At 37.7% G+C, this 16,078-nt stretch overlaps 1 protein-coding gene across 4 annotated transcripts in view; it reads right to left on the bottom strand.

Annotated features, from left to right (window-relative positions):
• NBEA (neurobeachin) overlaps positions 1-16,078 on the bottom strand; it is a gene marked incomplete at both ends in the record, with an annotated part of 550,746 nt that overhangs the window by 93,370 nt on the left and 441,298 nt on the right. For all 4 annotated transcript variants that reach the window (XM_084277996.1, XM_084277994.1, XM_084277997.1 and 1 more), the window contains 2 exons: positions 21-133; positions 9,629-9,744. In XM_084277996.1, the coding sequence (XP_084134122.1) occupies positions 21-133; positions 9,629-9,744 (229 nt within the window). The remainder of the gene's footprint in view (positions 1-20; positions 134-9,628; positions 9,745-16,078) is intronic.

Raw genomic sequence — 16,078 nt, 5'->3', positions numbered from 1 at the left:
TTAACAGAGTTGAAGCATACCTTTGAAAGATCCCTGAAGTTGCCTGGAAGGGTCAGGTCTAACTCTTCGGATTCATAATTTGTTAAAACCCATGGAAATACAGGGTACTGGTTCAGATCATTGTACGTTCGTCCTATTAAGAAAGAAAAAGTTTTAAAAATTAGGAAACAGTGTCCACTTCTCCAGCACTTACTTCTGTGGCATCACATGGCCCCAGTTCCCACCACTTGACAGAATCAGCTATAAAACTTCCAGATTAAAAGCAGCCATTTAGATGCACTAATCTTGACTCAGAAGTCAAGGCAGAAATCAGCATCGTATAAAGAGCCCAGTATTTTCAAGCTCAACTAAACCCCACCATATGTCAGTAAACTCTTTTTATTTCCAGAAAGCTATTTTCATAGCATGAATGTTGAAATTTAAAACCCCTAGATTTTCCTAGCAACCACAGAGCATTTGTTGGCAAAGATTAAGTGAGAGTCCAAGAGCAAGTGGATGAATTTGAGGTTTACAAATCAAGGTCTATCCTAGACAATAATTAATTCTCCACGGCTCTTCTTCACTGAAGAACTGGTGAGATTACACTGCAACAGTGGGATCAAAGAGTTGAAGAAGGCATGTTTGCTTTAACACTCTTACCTAACCACTTTGAAAATTAAAAAAAAAACATTTTCTCACCCCTAAATGACAGAGCTGACTGCCCCAGGCCACTCTCTCCAAACACAGGGAAAGAAACATTGCTACCATTCCAGCAGTTCAAATTTGCAACCAACATCTTTTGATACAGTTTCAAACCAAGACTTTGCAACCAAAATGAACTGAAAATTATGAATCCTGAACACCAGGAAATTACATTCCTGAACACCAGGAAAAGTGTTTTGGGGAGAGGTTGTTACTTCTATGTCAACTGGTATTTAGTAACATCTAACATTTCAGTAGTAAGACAAATGAAGTTGCTCAGTACAGAACTATCCACCATATTGATTTACTGGGAACCACACAATATGCAACACGAGTCTTAAAAAACAAAAATCAGGTCATAAATACATGTGTGCGTGTATTTATATAATATAATTAGCAGACTGAAATAACCCAGGTTAACAATTCCCAGTCCTGCAGCAGATTTACAGCCCTGTCTCACTAACTGCTTCCTTCCAGATTCTGGACAGATTCCTGGGGTACAAAACCCGGCAGAGGAAAACACAGGCTTCCTTGTTCAGAGTCACTTTTGCAATTTTCCACAAAAAAAAAAATCAGCTCTGCTTTAATGAAATGGGAAACTTTCACTGCTCTACAAACACCTTGGGTTTTTTCAATAGAAGTTGATGAACAAGGAGCGTGTTTCTATTTTGTACATAGTTTCATTGCAAACAGCAATTCCCAAGTGCATATTGTTAACAACTGTTTGTCCTCATTTTTTTTCTGTTTTGAGCACATAAATGTTCACAAGGAGGTAAAACAAAATTAATAGGTGCAAATACAGGTTGGTTAAAAAAAATTGCAGTATCAGTAATGTGAGCCACATGCAAAGAAAGATGGGTAGAAAAAACAGAATACTTACTTAGTATCAACAGTGAGTGAATGCAAAACTGCTTTTGCACACAATGGGAATTTATCAAACAATTAAATCAAGATATACACCAGAATTTTTCCCTGGGAGGGAGGAAAAGAAAAAGTATTCTCTGGCAGAATATGAACTGTTTTAGGACTTTTGGTGGGACTTCTATATGTCTTGAAGTAAGATAACTGCCTCATTTTCCTTGCCTGCCAAATCAGAGTATTATTTTCCTTTGCAGCAAGGGATTAATTGCATACAATTTATAAAGTTTCCTGATATTGTAAAATTTAAGGTTTTATAAAATATGGCCTTTATAAAACTTTAACTACAATGTTTTTCTCAGCCTCAGAATCTTTGATCATCAGAAGGGTATGCAAAAGTTTCCTCAAAAGAAAGACATTTGTGATGATGTAGACAACACAGTAACAGAAACTTGAGAATCAGGAAGAGAATGAGTTAACTGTTGTCTATTAAAAAGCAAAAGCAAAAGTGATGATTCTTCAGAATCAGTAGTTTTATGGAAAAGAATTCACTGTAAAAAAGATGTTAAATCAAAAAGACTTTACAGAAACATGTTAAGGTCAGAACGTCCTTTTCCAAGATTTTGCAAGAAAATTTAAGGTCCAAAATAACTTTTCATTTCAAAATTGAGATTTTCCATGTTGAAATTTTACTTATTTTTTTATATTAATTTCATTTCTATTTCAATATTCTGGGCATGAGATTTTTACTTTTTGTTCCTATTCCACATGGGAAGATCATAAATATATGAATAGCACAAGAAAAAGGCAATCCTGAACTTAGCTGCTGCATGTGAGTTCTTTGCTGTGTGGTTTTGATAGGCTACTTCTGGTATGGACACATGAAAAAATTATCATGTGGGATTAGCTCCATGTCAGGACACTTGTGTGCAAATTTTTCCTTTATAATAAGGTAAAATTTTACCTTATAGTGAAGTAAAATTATTTCTCTTATAATGAGAAATAATTTGAAGCACCTTATCTTTCATCTTAGGTAAAATGAGTTGCAAACAATAAAGCCTCAGCGATTATGTATTCGATAAATATAACCACAGACTTGTGAAAAAATAAACAAAATATGCACTTCTCCCCTACTTCAATATTTATAAAACATGTTTTATTTATGAAAGGATTAACTACTAAGAGTAGCTATTAATTTGTTTAGCGAAAAGGTGCTTTATTTTTCTCAATTCAACAATTTTCAGTATCAACAACTAAAAATTAAGCAAGATGAAACATAATTTAAACTGTGAAAGGAGACTAAACCTACACGATAAGACCACACATTTATGCTTATCTGAGTGAAGGACAGTGATCTAGGCCTATAATGGGATTACAAATCCCTAATTCTAAACATGCATAAATATTAGTGGTTTAACTTTATTAGGAATGCTTTCTTGATCAGTTCTGGCTTCACAGTGATTACTTTCAGAGTGAAGTCAACAGATGAATATATTCAGCCATCTCATCAATTGTCTGGTGCTTCCAGCAAGAATTATTTGGTTCTTTTTTTAGCTAAATAAATATAAAACATAAACCTGTACTGCTCTTGGTAGTCCCTATACCTTTTCAGAAGCTTCAGATTTTACCCCAAGTAGGCTTACAGAGATTAATATTAAAGGCTGAATATTAAATATCGCAAGGCTATGACACTAATCTACTTGAACAATAAAACTGAGGCATAGTAAATGAGATCTCAGAAATACTGGATATGTTTCTTCATTAAAAAAAACTTTTTAATTAAACCATCCAATTTAATGTTTTTATATGGCACTTTAGTTTTGAAGGTAAAGTGAGCTAGAGACAGCTGACAAAGAAATTATAACTGCAATTCCTTGGTGAAAATGTTAATGACAGCAAAATATTGTTTAATTAGATGATTGCAGCATCTGGATTAACACTCTTTAAGAGCGATGTTCCTGTGCTTGTCTGCTTCTTCACACTTTACAGACATTTTGTCATCTCTAGGTCATTAGGAAAGAATTTTTAATGATTTTTCTAGAAGCAAGTAGTTCGAGTTACATCTAATTAGATGACAATAATAAGCCCAACACATGCAGTAGCTAAATATATACATAATTAACCAGTGAGGGCTTGTACATCACAGAGTAAAAAAGTGGAAAATGCTAAACAGGCAAAAAAGAAGAGGGAGGGGGAAGAAGTTCATTTGAATTTATTACCTGACTGAAGATGTCATTTTTTTCCACAAACCTTTAAAAATAATCCCTTTCCACTACAAGGAATGACTTACAAAAATTATGGATATAATTATTCTCCACTTATTTTCAAAGCAGTGGCAGGTAGGATTTAAAATAATTAAAATTCCAGTAAATACAAATGCACACACACTTTTAATGTACTGAAATTGGAAAAGAAAAAAATAAAACCCTACAAACAACAGAAATCAGTTAAATACTGAGAAATAGATTTGAAAGCTAGACTTCTAACTAAAACAGTGGGCACTGCAACCATATTGCAAAACAACTTCTTGTTCCCACTCCTCTTGATTCCTTTTGCTGCAGTGGGATTAGTTTTAAGTACTTTTTTCAATAACCTTGTAACTGGGAATAGTAAAAATTACTTGTTCCCTATATCACCCAGAGGGTTCAGCTGACATACATGCTGATCACATGCAATATGGCCTTTTCCTTTGCGCCTGAAGAAAGCACAATTAGGATAATCATAGCTGCTCCCAAGACTTCAAAGTGAAAGGATCCCTGAGAAGGGAATAGGTAGGAGGAGGGGGAAGGTGGCCTGGAAGGCTTATGTCTACACAGTCAGGACAAAAACCAGGGGCACAGAGAATATAACACTGAGACTGATTGATAAGTAGCAGAGTGCAGTGTTTACCTTTGGGAGAAAAAAGCAGAGCTGTAAACATGATGAAATATGCTCGAGTTAGAAAAGAGGGCAAGGAAGAGGTGAAGATCTTTGAAACAGAATAGGGAGGCAACAAAATCATTGACTAGATGGCCAGAGAAACAGGTTGAAACAATGCTTTAGAGTTTTGAAAATGGAAAGAGTGATTTTGAATTGAAATTGCAATGAGGCACCAGGCCAGCACAAGTGATGGGTATCAGGTATCCCTGGATAGGAAACAATCTAGAGAGAACTATCGTAGCTGAGTTAGAGAGTTACTAAACCCTGAGTAAAGGTCAAAACAGAAAGAGTTAAATTAAAAATTAAGCCAGGCAACGTTTCAGAGGTGCTAATACAGTGATATAAAGATTTAAAGAAATAAAACAGTCATAGGAAGATGGATTTTTTTTTTCCAAGGGGACACTTGAGTATTTCAAACGTTGATTAAGAACTTCGAGAATAGCCAGGGGGCATGTTTGTCAGGACAGACATATTGGCAAAACAGGAAGAGTTTTAAGGAGAGGTTTATATATTTAGTTCAGTTCTACAGAGACCAACCAGTCTGTTCAACTAACAATACTAGCAAGCAGGCAAAGGACATCTTGTGGGAAAGGACCTACTGTATGTCACAAATGAAGGAGATGAGTTGATGTCAGAAGTCTCACTTCTGAACATCTCTCTTCCAAGGCTGCTGATTCTTGAATAATTCCAGAAGAGAATCACAAGAAAACATGAATGATTTCTTACTGTTTTCCACAGGGTGAGACCCTAATTAAGCACAATTATAAGAAAAAAAGGAAATTTGGCAAGAAAAGTACTGTCAGTGGAGGCCTATTTATTTGGGAGAAAAGAATAACCCATGAAGGGACTTATGTATCACTCACCAGTACTGACAAACCTCCACATTTCTAAGTGACTAAGCTACAGCTCTGATATTGTAAATAAACAAGTTAGAGATAAATAGGAACATGAATAGACTCATATTCTTAGTGGTTAAAGACAATGACATTGTTGAAAAAGATGATGTGCTTAAACAAACAGTTATAGTCTAAAACTAGGCCATTGCCTAGATACAACAAAGAAGTTGTATCTTCTAAGGAAATATTTCTTAAGGGGTCTTATTAAAAAAGAGTTAAAAGGTACTTAGAAATTGAATTTCCAAAGAAAGAAAGAAGAGAAAATACATGTCTTGTCTTTACTTGGCAAAAGAGATCATGAGTATATTCAATCACTCTGTGATTCTGTAATACTCTATTTCTGTACTCTGTATTTGAAGATTGTGCCATTTCTTCTGACTGCCTAGGGTCTTGTCTACAATGCATACAAGAATTTGGATTAAAGGGAGTACTGGTACTGGGAACATTATAGTGGGGGTCTGGTACAGGACACCTGACCAGGAAGACCAAGAAGATGAGGCCCTCTAAAGACTGGCTGGTGGGGAATGTAAAGTTCCAGGGCAGCCTTGGCTACAGAGGCCATGAAATAATGGAGTTCAAGACCCTTTGGGCAGCGAGGAGGCCACACAGCAAGCTCACTGCCCCAGACTTCAGGAGAGCAGACCTTGGCCTCTTCAGATATCTGCTTGGTAGAGTGCCATGGGACAAAGCCCTAGAGAGAAAATAAGGGCCCAAGACAGCTTCCTAGTATTCAAGGATCACCTCCTCCAAGCTCAGGAGTGATGTATCCCAACAAAGAGAAAGTCAGGCAGAAACATCTGGAGGCCTGCATGGATGAACAAGAAGCTCCTGGACAAACTCAAACACAAAAGGGAAGCCTACAGAGGGTAGAAGCATAGGCAGGTAGCCTGGGGAAAATGGTCCAAGCAGGCAGGGATCATGTTAGGAAAGCTAAAGTCCTGACAGAATTAAATCTGGACAGGGACATAAAGGGCAAGGTCAGAAGCTTCTATAGGTATGTCAGTGACAAAAGGAAGACCAGGGAAAATGTGGGGCCTCTCCAGGAGGAAACAGGAGAACAGGTTACCCAGGATATGGAGAAAGTGAAGGTATTAAATGACTTTTTTGCTTCAGTCTTCACCAGCAAGTGCTCTAGCCACACCTCTCGAGTTGCAGAAGGCAAAGGCAGGGATTTATCTGTGAAGTTCTGGCAGTCTGGTGAAATTCCCATGGTTTGGAGAATGGAGAAACATAGTCCTTATTTTTAATAAAGAAAAAAGAGAAGACCCAGGGAACTACAGGCTGTTCAGTCTCACCCCTGTGCCCAGGAGGATCAATTCCCTCCTTGACATTTTTCCAGGCCAGGTTGGATGGGGCTTTAGGTAACCTGGTCGAGTGGAGGGTGTCCTTGCCCAAGGCAGAGGAGCTGGAACTAGATGATCTTTAAGGTCCCTTCCAACCCAAACCATTCTAAGATTCTCTATATTTATATATATATTCTGAAGCATCCAAGAATCTCAGTTGCTTTTAGACATCCCTCCAAAATCTTTTCTGACATGGTACAGTGATACTTTCTCTCCAACCTCATGACTGTTATGCTTCTTGGAAAATGAAAACAAAACAGGAATTGATAAGGATCCATTGGCAAAAGACAAGAAATATAGATGAGTTTGAAATAAAAATCACATTAAGAGATACTCTTTTTGATGAGGAAAAGATCTTCAAATGTTACTCAACACCTTCCCCACATCTTATCTGAAGAGTGTGCATGGGTATTAATTTTTATTTAACCAATACACCAATATTCCAAAGCTTTTAAAAATCAGTGTAGTGGTTCTTCTTCAGAAAACATGTATTTGTTGACCTGTGTGATCTCAAAGCATCATTGAAAAGAATGGCTTTTCAAAATAAGCCAGTCAATACAAAATGGAGACAAAGAGTTTAGCTGAATTTCTGCTAGAGACTCAAATTTACTTCCCTCTCTTTTCAGTAATATGGTCTTTACCTAAATTTGAATTTGATGATGCATTACTGGAAGACTTCAGAAAGTGGTATGTAATGCTGGGAAAATGAGCAAGTGAGTTTAGACAATTACAATGAGATTACATGAACAAATTAGATTTACACTAAGAAACTAATACCAAGATAATTGCCAGAAATACGTGTTTTTAATCAGAGAAACACTATGAAGATACTGACCAAGGTGCTGTAAGCTTTCCCAAATACAATTCAAGCTTATAGACAGGAAAAGAGTAAGAGAAAAAATAAGAAAAAAAGCAAAAGAAAAAGATTGAGTGAGTAATTCTCAATAATCCTCCAAACCTTGGGCATAGCAGGTGGTACCTGGAATGCAAATTGCAGGCCATCCTGTTGTATGGCAGGTGAAAGTCATTACAAGAAACTTGCCTCATGCAGCCACTCAGGTGCTCAGCTATAAAGCCTGTCTAGCAGCACTAGTAACAAACACACCAAAAACATTTTTCTTGGGACCACTGAGAAGGAATCCCTTCAGGCTGAAGCTTGTGTACTGATGGATACTTTAGTGTGTCAGTGCAACTCCTAATTGATTTCAGACATAATGATGTCTTCCAGGTTTGGATGCTTTGTTGATCTGCCTAAAAATAAATGACCTTGGAGTTTTCAACTGATTAAAAATGAAAAGTAATTTATCAAAAATTGGCTCAGCTCTTGTCTCCTCTCATTTATAGAGTGTAGACATGCTGCTTACAGAAGAAATGAATACATAAAAAGGGAACTACAACTGAAGGACGGTTCTGTCGGTAATGTATTGGACAAGGACTGAGGGGACCTAGGATAACTTCCCAGCTCTCCAGTAAACCCTCCAAGTCCAGGTGAGGCAGTCAGGGAGGCTGCAAAGCTATGTCTGCATTTCCTCACCACCAGAAGGGCAGCGGATGTGTGAGAGACGCGGAGCAGCTGGAGGCAGGCCAATGTCCAGAAGCAGGATAGCGGCATTCTTTTGGTGCTGCACCAGAGGTAATAAACACTCAGCAGGGCTCCTTCCGACAGCAGAGGTCTGTGGGACTATGGCTATAATGCTCAGGAACCAAGCTGGTGTGTCTGCATGAGACTGCACCATATGGACTTTCCAGCTCTGGTCTCTGGTAGCTTCAGGGATTCTGCTTTGTGCTCCACTGCACAAGGTAAACATGCCCTCAGATGTCCAACTGTTCAGAGGTAACACTTCAATATCATGCTGGGATAATTTGATGACACATTTATTAACGTCTGTAAGACTGGATGCACAGAAGATGACTACCATATAAACACAAAAGCCTAAAGGTTCAAAGGAAGTCAGTCTGACAGCTACTGAATTCTGCCTCTGCCATACTAGGAAGAGCTCAGTGAAACAGTAAAACAGGCACTTACAGGCACTATCTTTGAGTTTTGCACTTATATTTGTCTTATGTCTGGCCTGAGGAGAACCTCAACATAAAAGCTAGGACCCTGTAAACATGAGAGTTGTAACACTGGAGTACGAAGTGATGCCTCATGGAATTCAATTTGGGTTTCAAATTCAAGCTCACTTGAATGAAGCGTCTCAGCATTCTCTGCAGGCAGGTTCATAAGGAGCATGAGTGCTGCAGGCAGGAATCATAATAGTAGACAGCCTCCTGGAAATCTTTGTATATGATACATAAAACTGCTGGGTTTTACATTTTAAATTACCTCAGGAGTTAAAACCACAAGGGAAAGGTGAAAGGAAAAATGCCATTGTCTATGTTTAATCAATGACAATTGCCAGAGAAGTTCTTCTTTTGCCAATAGAGAATGGATGTCTATGGCAGTTATTTCTCATTTTAAATACCTAATCTGATATTATATTTCAGCTCAAAGAACTAAATGAGAAAAGATGCTGTAATCTAATCATACCACAATCCAGGTGACATCTGTACTAGGCAGAATACTGTTGTTATTCTGCTGTCTAGTTGCTGTTGCTGAGAATGATGAAGTAGTGAAATTACATTTTCCCATTATTATTTCCAGACACTCTCTGGCAATGGTTTGTTGACTCTAATAAAGCTTCAGACAAAGCTGTCAGCAGAGGAAATGGCAGAAGGGGAGCTAGGAACAGCCTCCACAACAATACATGTATCTAAACTCTCAGTGGTAGGATGTGCATTTTCTGATAAAATTTAATGTGTGTGTTTAAGAATCTATCGTGAAGCTGCAACTGAACTCTGGAGGGATGAATGTATTCTATCAAGTCACGGTGCTTAAGACTTTGACAAATGTAAACATATTATGAAGGATTAAAGAGTCAGAAGCCTTACCTGCTATAGTGTTGAGGAACATCAAGTATTCAAAGTTAGATATCTCCCGCCTCTGCCAGCGCTGAGTCATGTTGGAGGATTTATAAAGCTGTCGGGGAGTGGCCAGAGAGATTCTCCTAGGAAACACATTTAAAGAATGGTTTTTTTAAAGAGCCTCATTAAATGTTAAGATGTAGGGCAACATTATTAGTGTGATTCATTTCAGATTCTCTCAGAGGCTTTTTTATTTCATTTAATGAAGTCAAGAAGACACTATTACCCTTATTTGAGAAATTACTAAAATTAAGATCCGTATTTTATTTTACCAGTACTACAGCACTCTAATAATTCAGAGTAATATATTTTGTGATTTATTTATTCTGAATCTGGTTAAAATACTGGAAGTAAAAGAAACAGCAGACCTCCTGGTGCCTGAATTGTCTAGCAGGAATAGAAGAGGAATACCATTTCCCTGTTTCAAAAGGATACATTGAGATAAATTCATTAAGGTGAGTGAGTGATAGATGAAAGTGCTATATATTGCCAGCACATGGGTTGAAGATATTTATTCCACAATATGTGCACCTCCTCCATGGTCAGCCACCCATGATCCCTTCCTATATCCGAATAAGCTTTGAGATCACTATTTATAGCCTGCTTTTTGAAAGAAACAAGGTTTATTCAGCTATCTGCTCCCATGCCCATCTGCCTGCCTCCATAATAACTTCTGAATAGTATTTAGTTCAGATTTAGAAGGAGTAGAAGGTTCTAAGATACTCAATTTCCACACTTTTACTACAACTTACATGACTGGATAATGGAGAAAAAACCCCAAACTACTGTGTCAAGGAGAAGCAGAAAACTTTATGTCAATTTGACGTCGTCACAACAGCCAAATACTGCACACCATGTTCTAAATTGCCCGTAGCATGTACTTTCCATGGTTGATAAAATATAGAGGACTAGATTTAAATTAGACTAATGCATTAAAACCAATCTATAACAAGCAGGGATAGTCTCACTGCTCACAAGTCATTTCTAGATAAATAGTCTCCACTAAAAAAAACTCTCAGAAACAGGTAGGTAGAAAAAAAAAATCTCCTCAAATACTTTTTTTACAGAAACTTAAATGTTATAAATGGATGAAAATAGAGAAAATTATTATACTTGTTTAAAAAAAACACCCTAATGTGTAGCCTATTTGTGAATTTAAAGAATATATCTAATATACAGTAAATAAGAACACACGATGCTTCAGCTTTCAGTTCCACACTAAAAACACTTAGTGTGTACTATTTCTAGACTCTGAGTGCTGAGTATTTTCTTAAAATAAAGTCATATACCAGGTGTCCAATTGGGCAGCAATCACAAAAATGTAGACCATATACTTCTGAAGATAAATGTACATGCTCCTACACATGTGCTAAACCCTCTTTCTGCAGAAAGGATGAGTATCAGTGTGGAATTGGAGTGTGCAGCTCTCACAATTGTATGTCTGAATTGTCAGTGTGTAGGTTGCCATTGTCTGCCATACTTTAGGCTTACAAATTTGGCATATAAAAAGGCAATATAAATGTAGGTATATTGTCTCCTTTCTTTTTTTGATCTATGTATTTACCCAAAATAGCAGTAGATAAAGTCTTGCCAGCTTGGATACCCTTATTTCACAGCAGACTCAAAAGATGCCAATAGCAGATATACTTTACTAGTACACAGGAGACAACAACAAAAACATTGTTTCTATTATGCTTCTTCTGAACAATTTATCTGAAGAATTACCTGAAAGTAATCATAATCTATATTACATTTTTTAGGATAATAATTAATTTGACGGTGGAATTCTCAAAGACATATTGTTCCCAGTAAACTATGACTGATGCTTAATAAACACCAAAAATAAAAATACTAAAGAGACCATAAAATTTGCAAAGCATTTCTCTCTGTTCCTCATGACAATACAACATTTATTCATCAGTAGCTTCTTTTAGATTTTTCCAGCAATCTCCCAAGAAGTCTCAAAAATCTATAAGCTGTCATGTCCTGGATTTCCCATTTGAATGCCTGATTTGAGTAAACTGTAGAAAATCAAAATATACTAAAAAAGCTCCTTATGTACTCCATATCTAAGGTGTTTGGAAGATTCAGTCATTTCAGCAGAGGCTGGAAAAAATTATGCACAATAAATTGGTTCCACGCCTGCTTGTTTCAGTTAACACAGGAAGACCCACTGGTTTGTGTTTTGCTAAATCCACCCAACTTTGATCAAACCGTTTCTCTCTTTCGATATGCCATCACCAATATGTGCTTCTTTTGCTTCTAGAGAACCTTGAAATACCTACTCAGAACTGGAAACTGCAGAAAACCCTCTGATATACAAGGGGATAATCCAACATTTCAAGTTTTGTGTGCTTTAAATATGATTCAAAAACACTTCATGGCATTTTGTGGAGGGACGGGTTGTTCTATATCCTGTATGTGGAGTAGGACCCACCCACTTTCACAATCACTTTTACTTAACTACAATCCAATCTCATACAAAGAATCTTTAACTATCTTCTCAAAAACTGAGCACCTGAGCACCTGCGTGGTGTTTTGTGTTGTGTTTCTTCTGTTCTAAAAAAAAATAGGCTTGAGAAAGTCACTGGCTTCTGACTCGTCAAAATTAACTTTCAATCAAAGCTCTAAAAGCATTTTTATGCTTTGATGACATCACATTTTAGTTTTCTTACCCCTCTGCCTTCCCAAAATCCTGTCTCTATGATCAGCTATACGGAGATGTGGAAATCCATCACTTACTCCTACCGATGTGGAATTATAGAATGATAGAATGGCATGGGTTGGAAGGGAGCCCAAGGATAATAGAGCTCCAACCCCCTGTTACAGGCAGGGACACCAACCTCCAGGCCTGGAGCTACACAAGGTTGCCCAGGGCCCCAGCCAACCTGGTCTTGAACAACTCCAGGGATGGGGCATCCACCATCTCTCTGGGCAGCCTGTTCCAGCCCCTCACCGCTCTCTCTGCAAAGAACTTCCCCCTAAGATCTAATCTAAACCTTTCTTCCTCTAGTTTTAATCCATCCCCCTTGTCCTGCCAGTGTCTACCCTTTGAAAAAGTTGATTCCCCTCCTGTTTGTATGTTCCCTTCAGGGACTGGAAGGCTGCAATCAGTGGCAGTGCTGAGCTGATGCTCTATGTGGTTAGTCTATCAGCCAAAATACACGTTGTCTTTCAGCAAAAACATCCCAATTTCTATTTCTCAGTTTTAATAACTGAAGCTATTGTTTTATCTAATACTTTAATAATTGTCACAATTTCAGTGGAAGGTGCTAGTAGATATTTAATGGTGAAGCATGATACTGTAACTGTATCTTTTACCAATTCTTTGATCTCTGTACACTTATAAAACTGGCAGGCAGCTCACAGGTGTTTTCTAAGCTGTGACATTCCCCTCAATGAAAATGCATTGGTAAATTACACCTGAGGCATTAGAACCCTAAAAAAAGGTATGCTAGTAGTGTTGTAAAAATGGGGATATTAGTCTCCCTATGTAATTCACAGGGACCTGTAGAAATGTTGAATAAAAGGCAAAGCCCTGTCTGCCCTGTTGTATCATGTGACGAGGTTGTAAGGAAACTACAATCAAATCAACGTGTTTCAGGAACAGTGAAAATGCATTTATCAAAGAGAGATGAATTTGATTACCAAACCAGGCCAAACTCTTCAACATGTGACTACTTTTAAAGATGTAATTGCCTCTAAACATTAAGCAAAGACTTGGAACTCCGTTGAATCAAAGCATTAGAAAGGCTTGTGCAAATGGTACAGAAGATGGAAACTGGAGACTTGAACTGAACAGCAGGACTGTAACAGCCTCTGGAAGAGATACTGGTTTGTCCACTCCTAATCCTTTGTGCTATGAGATCATAAACACTCCTTTTCCTTTCTATTTCTTTCCATCTTTGTTAATCTCAGGATTTCTCCACAAAAAAACAGAAATGAACTCTAAGTCCATGTGCAGCATTAAAAGTAATGTACTCCACAGAATCACAAGGTTGGAAAAGACCTTTGAAGATCATCAAGTCCAACCATTCCCATCCTGAGCTAAACCAGATCCATAAGTACCTCAGCTACCCTTTTTTTGAACACATCCAGGGAAGGTGACTCAACCCCCTCCCTGGGCAGCCTGTTCCAGCCCTGACAACTCTGTCAGGAAAACATTTGTTTCTAATGTCCAATCTGTCCCTGCCCTGGCACAGCTTCATGCCATTGCCCCTTGTCCCATCTCCTGTCACCTGGCTGAAGAGACCATCGCCCACCTCTCTACAACCTCCCCTCAGGTAGTTGTAGGTGGGGAGAAGGTCTCCCCTCAGCCTCCTCTTCTCCAGGCTCAGCACCCCCAGCTCCCTCAGCCGCTCCTCAGAGGATTTGCCCTCCAGCCCCTTCCCCAGCCTGGTTGCCTTCAGAAAGTTTCCATCATGAATGCAATTCTTTATGATACTGTAATTAACTTGAGATGAAATATTTATCACTACACTATCAGGGAGGGAACCTTGCTTCCAAAAATAAAACTGAAGGAGAAAGAAATACCTCCTTCTGTTAAAATACTACAGTTTAATCTGGAAAATTAGTCATCAAAAAGGATAACATTTTACTCAGCATAGAAGCTCCTTTTGGTGACTCAGCACAATTTCTCCATACTTTAGTTCTACAAATAAGTGTAATTTTTTAAAATTAGCATTCTTAAGCCAACTTATTCATAGGAAGGGAAACTATATCCTAACATCAACAAAATACTAACTACATGGCAATTACAGAGCCAGATTTTCCCTCAGTTATGCCACTGTAATCCCACTGAAGACAATAAGGGTATGTAGACAGAAATAATGGAAAAAACATGATTACAGGGTCTTTACTGTGCATAAATCATACAATGATTACTCAAAAACAAGGAAGAAAAACAACTTCACTACCATATGCCAGATTTATTCTGAAGGCTAACAAGCCCATTTTCGATTCGAATTGAACTTTAATCAAAAAGGTATGGAAATAACTGCATATAATATTGCAGCTGAAACTTTTCTAAATAATTATATCCCAGCAAACTTTTTCAGGCAATTATTCACTGAATAATGCACAAAGGATATGAATTTCAAAAGTAAAAAAATGTCACTGTAGATATGAAATTCTGATTGAGAAATTTGCATTTTGTTTCTTCCAGAACATGTGGCCATTTTTATTTCAGAAAAGAATACTATTACTTTCCATTTAGAGACAGCAATTCCTTTAATTTGAGTATTTGGAAGAGCAATGCAAATATTAACAAGATGCACCTTCCAAAGAAATGCCTCAACTTCCCCTTGATCTCAGCGAAAACTTGAGAAATTTGGCAGTTTGCCTAAGAACTTCAGCACATTCAGGAGATCAAGCCTTAGGCATCATGAGACTCTTGAGCTCATGACAGGGAATGATGTTCAGCTGGGAACGAAATAGTTCTCCAATCCTACAAATGCTTTGACACTTCAGAGTATTTCCACATTCTGCACTGGGATAAAACAAGGGCTATATGAAGTTTTAGTTTGTAGGAAATTACTTAAAGAAGGAGAAAGACACATCCCAGACATTACTCAGATGATTAAGTCATTGGCTTTTGGCCAAGTCAAGCCAAACAGAGATCTGAACGCAAAGCACCATATTTTGTGAACTTCCTGCTCTTTCCTCACTCCCTTATATTTATTTATTCTTTTCGTTTTGACCAGATATTAATTCTGAACCTAAAGATTTTTCACTAAACTTCTGATGCACCCTAAAGTACCATTTTAAGTCTGAAAAGATATTAATATACAACAAAAAAAGATATAAAAAATTGGAGGCAGAAAATTTCCCCCCAACTCAGTGAAGTATACATGAAGATCATCTTAGCTATCACTGAAATATGAATACTTGAATACTTTTTAGTACAGGATCTGACTATTTCCAGCCTAATTTCTGACTATAGGCTGATTTGATATCAATGTTGATGAAATAATAAAAACTTGTCCATAGTATGTTAATATCTCTAAAATTGAATCTCAGTTCACAGAATCACAAGGTTGGAAGAGACCTTTGAAGATCATCAAGTCCAACCATTCCCATCCTAAGCTAAATCAGATCCCTAGAGTACCTCATCTACCCTTTTTTTGAACACATCCAGGGAAGGTGACTCAACCACCTCTCTGGGCAGCCTGTTCCAGGCTCTGACAACTCTGTCAGGAAAACATTTGGTTTTGATACAAGGCAAGATGCCATTGGCCTTCTTGGCTGCCTGGGCACACTGCTGGCTCATATTCAGCCTGCAGTCAACCAACACCCCCAAAACTATATATCCTTCTTAATTTTGGAAATAGAAGAATAATGTATTATACTAATGAATGGAAGAAACTTGGGAACTGTAAAATAGCTACTATACTGCTGAGCAGTGAACTAAACCCCACG

This window comes from Gallinula chloropus, assembly GCF_964237585.1.
Source record: "Gallinula chloropus genome assembly, chromosome: 1".
Taxonomy (NCBI): Eukaryota; Metazoa; Chordata; class Aves; order Gruiformes; family Rallidae; genus Gallinula; species Gallinula chloropus.
Note: the sequence above shows the minus strand (reverse complement) of the source record. Positions and strands in the feature narration are given on the sequence as shown.